The sequence below is a fragment of the Opisthorchis viverrini genome (genome assembly GCF_000715545.1).
Source record: "Opisthorchis viverrini unplaced genomic scaffold opera_v5_307, whole genome shotgun sequence".
NCBI lineage: Eukaryota > Metazoa > Platyhelminthes > Trematoda > Opisthorchiida > Opisthorchiidae > Opisthorchis > Opisthorchis viverrini.
This window is the reverse complement of record NW_008751958.1, coordinates 145,342-155,211: the sequence shown is the minus strand read 5'-3', so window position 1 is coordinate 155,211 and position 9,870 is coordinate 145,342. Positions and strand designations below refer to the sequence as shown.

At 43.2% G+C, this 9,870-nt stretch overlaps 1 protein-coding gene across 1 annotated transcript in view; it reads right to left on the bottom strand.

Annotated features, from left to right (window-relative positions):
- Window positions 1–5,551, bottom strand: part of T265_09730 (hypothetical protein) — a gene marked incomplete at both ends in the record, with an annotated part of 48,914 nt that extends 43,363 nt beyond the window's left edge. Inside the window, one exon of the mRNA XM_009175895.1 lies at window positions 5,114–5,551. Within this exon, the coding sequence (XP_009174159.1) occupies window positions 5,114–5,213 (100 nt within the window). The remainder of the gene's footprint in view (window positions 1–5,113) is intronic.
- Window positions 5,552–9,870: the final 4,319 nt, after the last annotated feature.

Below are 9,870 nucleotides of genomic sequence, written 5' to 3'. Positions count from 1 at the left end.
GTTAGCTCAATCACTGTGCTTGCATCTTGAATTCTCGTTTCTGAGACACAGCACACATCAATGCCAAGCGAGTCCAGTGTGATTGCAAGAGCGCCTGTTGTCCTGCTTGATTCAGAGTGCGGACATTGAACGCGGCCAGATAGACTGAGTGTCGAGGCTTGAAGACTGATTTGGAGATACCTGAGGATGTCGGCGCCATGTGACGAGCAGATACTGCACGCGAAGCCGATGCATGATGAACGGAGTCATCAGTCCTAAGTGCTGAGCCTACAAGGAGAGAGTTATTAATGGGGTGGAGAGAGGGAGAAGAAAAAGTATGTGAAAGAGAAAGAAGGAAGGCAACAGCAGTATCCTGTTTTCGCTTACCCGCCCCGCTGTATGCAGCAAGTAAGGCGACCCGGCTGATGGCACCACGCGACAGCCGATGTGGCATGAGTTTATTTGTCTATGTGCAATTCATGGTTGTACGTGGGTTGGGATACTGCCAGGGCGCCCATACCTAGACAGGAGGACGATTAGGGTCCTCAACCAAAGCCTTTGGGTCAAAAACCTAACCGCAAGGCAGCGGTGTTTGGCGGGAAATGCAAATACATCACCATTTCTACGGAACAAGTCGCCGCATGTACCATCCCCCAACCTGGAGGGCCAGGAGAATGTTTTTGTGAGATCTCTAACCATTGACCAACCTGGTATGAGAGACACTTTGAGTACTACGGGTCATTCCCAAGTATAGCTAAATGGATCGCTGAGGTGCACAAGCCGTCACACCACGGTAAACTCTCTTCGTGACGGGCCTCTGGATCACGGTAATACATTTTTATAAACTACGATCATGTTGGCCCGATCTAAAAAGCGAGTAGCTTAATCACTTCTGACGGCAATATTGCTGACTAAGTTGGTCTAGGATTCCTAAAGTCTGCTCTGTTTTTCCTTAATTCGGGCGGATTTGTGTAGACATAAGCAGTCAGTGGAAAGCTGTCTAAAATGTGAAAGTGTGACATCAACGTGCAATCGGAAAAACCAAATGCAGTCAACATATCGTGTTTGCCTTTGGCTGCTGCTTTGCAGATCTATACGGGGAGTGAAAAATCTCACAACCAAGCTTGGATGAACTTCATCTGGACATTTATACATACACATGGTGTTTTTATCTCGGGAAAATACGAGACATGAATTTTTCGGGTTTGATGCAACAAAATGAATCAGAAGCTCCACGAATAGTGCGTGCAGAGTGAGTCGTTGATGGACTTTCTCAAGGGTTCTGATGAGCTGTTGACCGGTTTCCTTGTGGAAATCAGTTTAAATTTTTATGTGGCACATGCCGTTCTTCAACCACTGGTCAACAAGATTTAGTGCAGAAAGCTTAAGGAGCTTAAGGAACAATTCATAAAAGAATTCATCAGTAAGAATACCCCATCCCCAACTATTTAATGATTGGGATACTGCTGTTCGTTATGACCGTTCCGTCATTGTTTTATTATCAAAACCATTCTAAGAGAGGTCCTGGTACTAGCAATGAAAATAGTTAGTAAAAAACTTGTTTTGACTCCCCCTCTGACTTTTGAGTGGCGCAGCAATTGATGCTGCACCTGAGGGTCATTGATTACAGAAGGATCTTTCATTTTACCGTTCGATGGACGTCGTTCTGTGTGGTGATGTATGAGGACACTCCGAACTCGTATTCAGTGGTATGTCGTTTGTAGCTGACAAACTGCCTGACTAAATATAATATTTAATAATAATAGATAATCATAATATCAATGGTGACTATTACTTCCCTGGCTGTCATTCTCTTTGATGTGACGTGCATCCTTGTTCAGCTTTAGCATCGGTTGTACTGTGCAGTCTGTTTGTGAGCTGGTAGAGCCTACTAGGCGTGTGAAGTTCGAGTGTTGTACGGCTTCAAGCATTCGGCACGGCTGCTTCATTCCATACGACAATATCAAGTCAGATTTTATGGACGAACTGGCTGATGCCATCTGTAACTATAAGAATGTTCAGCAACCTTCGATTGAGGTCATCCTTTCAAGAAAAAGGGACAAACATTACTCAACCTGGAGTGAAAACCCACCACGACTTAAATTCGACTACCTCGTGCATCCAAAGCAGGATCATTTAAGGTGAACTAAAATAGCAAACACTTTTGTGCGCATGTTATTCCTACTGATAAAAATTGCAAACTGCATCACCACGTGTAGCAGTTCTAAACACCCAACAAAGAGGATAGCCTTCTTGGGAGACAATAGCTTAATCGGAGATTGCATTTCGAATGTACTCAGACAATTCTCGAATCCATGGTGTAATTCATTTTGGGTTAGAAAATGTCCACTTTGTAAAACTGGTGTGCACTGCAGGTGTTCGTTGATTATGGGGGAGGATGGCTAAAATTGCAACTGGATTGGATTTTCAAATTAGCGTATTTCGCCAGTTGCTCAGATTATGTTCAGCTGGAACATAAGGTTAATGGAAGCTACAGGCTGTATTAGTGCGAAACCGGTAGTGGCCTGCCGAAGAGTATTCAACAGCGTGACAAGTAATTTTATGATTGAGACATCACAAATATCGTTTCAACGGAGCGCGCACAAAGCTAGTAGAATAGTATAAGTTAGAGATTCAGCTGAACATCTCTTTAGGACCAGCTTAATCTGTAGATGTGTTTTGTTCGACAATTTCTTTTGGGCACATGCTCGAAAGAACACAGTCTCCACTGCAAAGACAGGTGTATGCTGTTGATTTCTAAGGACTGGATTAGATCCCTGGTTTCATCAGATTCATCAAATAAAAAGTAAACAATTATCCAAATTGCTGTCCAACTCAAGGATAGAGTTCCTGAGTTTATGGGGACTGTGAACACCTGATGAGCCTCAAACAAGTCGAAACTGGTAGAGTGTTGCCTACAGATGTCAAACAATTTTCTCCTACCACATACAATAATAACAGAGGAAGCTTTAGCAAGTATATCAGCAACCACTTTTAAGCTACACTACGCTGAAAGCCATCAGATCTTCGTTTCTTCATCAAACATGTGAGCTCAAAAGTCAACTTTGTAAACATTTATGGCTTTTCTGGATTATTATCAGGTGCAAAATTAATCGGACTACGCCATGAAGGTTTTTCGCTTATTAACGAAAGCCTAATACGGTGTAAAAAATCTAGGTCTCCTCATGCGAATTTAGTGGCTTGGTGAAAAGCTGAGTTATTTAGTTGTGGTCACTTGTCAAGAGAGTTAATGAACAAGGCCGGTTGAGATATTTGGAGCGTTCTAACATACCGTTTATTAGGTGGACTGCTGTCGGATACCAATTTAGACTCAGATGAACCACATTCCTCAACATGCTCTGAACTACTCTGCTAACTTGATTGAAACAGAGGAATGAACCAGTCACACACTTAATGTCGAGGAAAATGCCGCACAGGCATCTGGTCCCAAGAGCAACCTCAAAACGAATGAAAAAACAACGTGACGGCGGGGAGGGATTCTGTTGGGATAACAAAAGCACCAGTAGTGCGTAAAGAGTTGTTTCTAAGATACATTCGGGGACGAACAGTCTTCTGGCCTTTTGATAGCACCGACGGTGTGATAGAGATTCTAGATTGAAGTACTATGACCTTCTGTCGGAGGTTGTCTGTCAACCTGGATAGCATATATTTCCCGGCAGACTGTGTTCCGTGTGACGAAAAAACTTCGCACGTCACAAATAGATCAAAAAAGAACAGCGAGGAACACAGGCAATATTCACAAAAGAGATGGTACTTCTTTTAGACAGGCAGCAAGTGGCTCGTTGGATACGAATTTTGTGTTTTGGGACGATGTTTTAAGGAACGTAATATGGGGGCAAAGCTCATCCATATTAGACTGAACGCATACATCCGTTTCTGCTTAGCGACTCTACCCGAAAAACGAGCTGCCAGAACAGACCCAAGCGGTTAACTTCCATAACATGAAAGCTCCCTCTAACAGTGAAATAAACATGTTCCACTACTGGCAGCTCAGAATCCCCATAACCTTTCATACTTCTGCTTATTTGCCTTATTAAAGAACGACTACCTCCCGAGAAACTATTTAAAGAGATGTTGCGTGGTGTAGGGTTAATCCTCGAAAACTTGCTGACCAGCGACCTTTCTGTGAGAACAATTTTTTATAGGCTTATAGGTTTATCAAATATTTTAAACCAGAAGAAACTTGTTCCCGCAGAAATTGTGTTTATCCTGCATTCGGGGTCAGGTTGGATTTAACTTGTGCTTGTTGCTCACTTAGATTGTCTCTAGGCTTATGAATCTCAAACCGAACAACTTTAAATTACTCGGGACTCCCCAAGTCACTGGGAGTGTAAAATTCACCTCGACTGAAACAAAGATGTGATTGATGTAAACTGATACAGGTAGCTTCGCACGAGAGCCGGGTGTAAGTAGTGCATGCGAAGAGACAAAGGTCTTCAGACGATATTCGCACCCGCGATACCTCGCTCACCAAAAGAGCGTTACCAACTCAGCTCCCGCGAAAACTTGCTATTTTGACCTCCAATAATTCCAGCTAGCACTATCAGCATACTTTACTTTCATTGTGGTATGAAGAATTGTCTGTGTCTATCATATATTTTATTTTATAATTTTTCGTATATATGCATTAGATGTTTGAATCACGCCCCACTATAAGAGCTCTTTCGGCAAACTACTTCATCATCACAGCTGAACATACTGGTGATTTATGGGTGAATGTCAGTCAGAAATTTACAGCTACTCTCAATTAAATTATTTTCTCTATTTTTCCTTTATTTTTTCTTTTTATATATTGTTGTTTATTTATCTTCTATTACTTGGTGAGCAGTAAGTGGCCACTCGGTTCAGGCAAACGCTTTACTCAAGCTCATTCTGTATAAGAAAGCAATCCCTAACACATCTGCTTCGCTTCTGTTGACAGAAACAATAACAAGTTGGGAGTTTAATCAAACAACCCAGCGGTAAGCGAATAGGCTTTCACGAGTGTCATTGACATTGGTATTAGGAGGAGACAACTAAATGACTTCACAGCATTTTTACTCCCTAACAGACAGTGAAGAAAATGGTCCCAAAAATACTGGTAATTTCAAATTCATAAAACACCAAAACTCACTCTCATTTTGTTGCATTAACTCAGCGCCTCTAGAGCCGAACGCTGTTGATTGGATGACCGCCGACAAGTCTAAGTCTTCCTGCTTCAAAGTGTTATTCATCCCAACTAGCACCGTGAACTAGCGCTCAGACCGGCGGCGAGTAGCATTCGGAGTGTGAATGAAGTCAGTCCACCGCATCAAGCCGATGTTGTTCCAACACACGAAAAACCGTGCACACAAGTCGGTTTGGACCAATAAATTAGCGCGTTGAGCACAATTCGTTTATCTTGCTGACTCAAAGTGTGCAGCATGCACTGATTGGTTGACTTTATGTTGGACAAGTAGACAGGTTCAGCGCAGCGCACGCAGTGGCAGGAGTCAGCTGAAATGCGAGTGCGTGTGGGTCAGAAAGATCAGATGCATCGATCAGCCGCTCGTATGTCAAATATCTGGGTTAGCGCCCCTCGACTGAGCACCAGTGAGTGCGCCAAATTGGGATTATTGATTCCATCGACCCAACTAGCTGATGTAGCGAGTGCTCCATAATCATACGGTGCGGACATGACTACACAGGTGTATTGCTCGCATAATTGGTCGGTTGAACTTGTGCGAGTTGCCACGGTGCTAACGTGTTGCTATGACGCTTAGCTTTGAGTTGCTACAACCTCAGTATGGTAGAAGACTGACCGTATAACCGCTAAATGTTGCCAATATGACTGGGGTTTAAAAGTCAAATGTGTTCCTCACATACATGTTTTGTCTCGTCACTCTGAAATAAAGGAAACAATTAGAGCTGGAGTGAATAAAGCTATCTGCGAGCGAATGCCACAAAATGTCCCCAGTTATTAACGCAAGTAATGATGATTCACCAAAACTTTGTAACTTTTTGCCTGAAGGTAAGTGCTAAGCGCGCAATCTTAAATTAGGCTTGTAATCTGAATTTCAACTTAATTTCCTGCAAGCTTATGCCTTCCTTTATGAGACCTGATCACCAAAGAGCTCTAGAGGGTAGGCTGTGACAACCCTAGGTTTCCTGATTCGTCCGACCGAAACAAACAGCTCACTCGCCCACAGACCAGAACCTGCTTGACTAGTTTCGCTTAGCCTTTACTTTGAATGCTAGGAAGCTGTGGAATTGAGCTTACCGGTCGGCCAATGTGAATTTGGCTTAGGTATCGTCATAATCTACTGAGACTGGTCATTAGGAATGGGAATTTAAAGTCAGGTGTGATTAGTGGGTTTTTGCTGATATGAAAACTCGGTCACATGTGCACTGTTACAAAATTTGACATCTGGAGACAGTTGTAAGTCCCAAACTTCAGCGGATTTAGGTATTCACTGATAAATCAACATCATGTGAGACACTGTCCAAAACAAATCTGCATTTTGAATAATCTCAGCAATTTGGGAGAGCGTATAGGTGAAACCGACAGCGACTGACTGCGACTGCACGAAAAATTTTATTTCTAATTCTAGTGCGGATCGAAAAGGAAAAGAGTCACAAGTGCTGCGGCAATAATTGAGGGCGATTTGTTACCCACGGATAATATCAAACAGCTGAACACGTTATCCGAAATGAGCTCCGACAAGTTGGACACTTCTATTCAAACACCATAGTCCATGAGTTGGATACTTTATGAATTCCTGTATGAATATACATACAGTCACCCAAAGCTGATACACTGACATGTTAGTGAGGCCTCAGTGCTGAAATGATCCTGCAGACTGCATTGGCTGGGTCTCAAATTTTAGACATTTTGGAATAACCAACAAGGAACAGCCCAATGAAGACGCCTGTCTCCTCATTGTTTATCCGTAGCTTGTGAGGTTTCAAGAAACAGAGAATGCGCGTCTTCCTTCACAAACCACGTCCTATCTGAGAAGGCGAAGTTTCTGAGATTTTAAGCCTTGAAAAGTGGACGAATTTTACGTACTTGAAGTTTGGACCCACAAAGCAGTTGCGCGGTGACCTATCCCGAGATGACGGGTAGGAATTAAGGAATAGAAATCTGGCTTCTAGTGCAACGGATCACTCTAGGTGCCTCTCAGACAGCACCGGTTTCTTGATTTTTAGATTTATTTCGACCGTCGGCTTGATAACGCTCCAACGATCACGGTCTACCGTTGGGTGATCGATGTGTGTGCCTCTTAGTGTAGGCCTGTTTAACTCGTCTCTCTTCTCGCGACGACAGTATCGCTACGTCCGTAAACAGGAGGATTCTGGGCATATTGGAAAATTAGCTTATATTTTTCACACTCCTACCAGCAAACTGTATAACGTTACCCCCAGAGTGCCTCATAATACAACGTCAATGTTATCGACGGCATGACATCAGTATTCAACATCGATACTTCACTGCCTCATAATACAACATTTTTTGCAATATGAAGATTCGCTGCTCTTTGTCAGACTGCGCCTTTTCGACCTTTCTGGGATGAATGCACACTGTAGCTCGTAGTATAATTGCAACATGACAAGGTGACAGTCAGCTGACTGCATCCAAGAAACTTTACGTAAATTATCCCCTAGAAATTTTTGCGTGGCAAGGTCTATGTTCTCTGATGCAAACTGGCTTTAGAATTTTTAGCCTGACAGATACTAGTGGCCTCTTGAGGTGCCATTCGTCTATGTTCATTTCAGTAAGAAACGCGGGACCGATGATTGGCGTTTTGTCTCAGAAGTCAGATGGTGTGAAAGGCGTATAGACTTGAACTAACTCTTTATTTAGCACCTTAATCGGTTCGTCGAGATTACGTTTGATCCCTTCACTCTCCGGAAACCAGTCGTTAGGTTAATGAAATTTTGCTGGATTCATCAATGAGATGAATCGGGCAATGGTTGCGCTATACACGTTTCATAGCGTTTAATGCTTCATTCTGATATTGCTTTAAACAAAGCCTGTTTTTTCGAAGCACGGCGTACAATTTGGTTACCGTAACAATGAACCACGGTCTTCAGTCAAGCAGTCACTTATCTGTTGAATACAGCACTTGCTCCCAACGTCGTGAGGTTGCACTTGAGTGGTGGTCTTGTAGGTGAGTGAAATATACCGTCGCTCGTGGGCACTGTACAAGAATTTGCTTGCATGTTTTTTGAAAGGAGTTTAGTGTCCCTGTGCAGTCAGTTCGACAACTATAGCTCATAGAAGAAACTCTCCTTTCATTTAGATCTAATCACTTGCAATGTGGATGCACTTTAAGTAAGCTGTGTAGGTTGTTACACACTTATCCTTCATCACGGTCATACTCTCCTTCACATTATACATCGAAGAAGATTGAAGGTGTGAGTTTCTCGGATACTCAAAACAGTCCAGTTTTTAGGATTGGACTCAACCAAATCAAATAACCGCGAGTAGCATGGGGTGACGTACGTTCACTTTGGCTACAAATGCAAAGCACCTCATTGCGCACACATTTAATTCGCTCTCGAATTAAACATCCAACAACGTGCAACATCAACAAGAACTTTTTGAAGATTGTAGGCCTCAAGTTTAGCAGGTATGAATCACTTTGCCATCCGTACAAAATCGTCCAGCCCAAAGTTTCAAAAAATTTCATTTCAAATCATACGTCAGAAATGTTACAGAATCAAAGAGTGGAAAGATGACCTGTATGTCTCGTGAGACTTTAGGAAGAAGAATGATATTCAGTACGGTGATGTACGGACGGTCGCTGTAGTAATCGCACTACACTACCATCCAGTGCCAGTTGCTGACGCGTCTCTTCATTCTATCTATCTAAAAAGATATTTTGCTCACCCAAAGAGCATGTCATCTCAGTCAAGACAATAAGACGGTCGATCAGCTGCAACACCGTTTCGGTGACTAACTGTCATGCCACCCAAAAGAAGCACGAGGGCTGGGATAATGCCAGGCTGCCCAAACCTAGACAGAGGAAGTCGAGAGGCAGAGGTCGGGCTCGAACCACGGGCCTACCGGTCAGTAAATTCTCCCTCTAACCACTTGAGTCATCTCGCCCCGTCATCTCAGTCAACCTCCCAATTAACGTAACTCAAGTCCCACTTTATTCTCCTTTTAGTTTGATCCCAATCCTTCCAAGGGAACCGCCTCACCTTTTTACTGTATATCTGTCAAGTCCTGCAACTATTCCGGCATGGCCGCTGCAGCTTTATGAGGGTTGTCGACTGCTTCAGTGTAGCCTGCGGGTTTATTGCTTTCGCATTGTGGGAAACCCTTCCCTGATTACAGCGCCTCCTTCTCTGTGTATATCTCACTGGATCGTTTAGTAAACTGAAGAAGACTTTTTATTCTACCAGCTGAATAACACTCAGAGAGCAGTTGATTACGCTTACAAACAGATGTACATGCATTCATACTAAACCTGTTGTGAAAGTTAGCGAGTCGCATAGTTTAGAGGGACAATGCTTCTGTCAAATGAACGAGATTTCCCAAAACACGTTCAACTATAGGTGGTTGATCTTCAAGGGAACCAATGTGATGATGCACTGTCGACTGTTTGACGACGGCTGAATGAGATGAAAACAGTTCGGGTATTTGTGATGTGCTACTCATAAGGTTGCTGAAAATCCATCGACAGCCCACGACCGGTTTCGCCCTTCTTGGGGCTCATCAGGTAGGCGCAGTCCCCGGGTTTCCGTCAACCTTATGTTCTACTTGAAACCAAATTGCATGAAATTAGCGAATATACACTCATCTACAAACTAATTTGGTTCTTTCGAGAGACTCACCTGGAACCCAGCTGAATCTCTCGTTTATGATGTTCTCAGGCAACTGAATGTGCTGCACCAGGCCGCCTC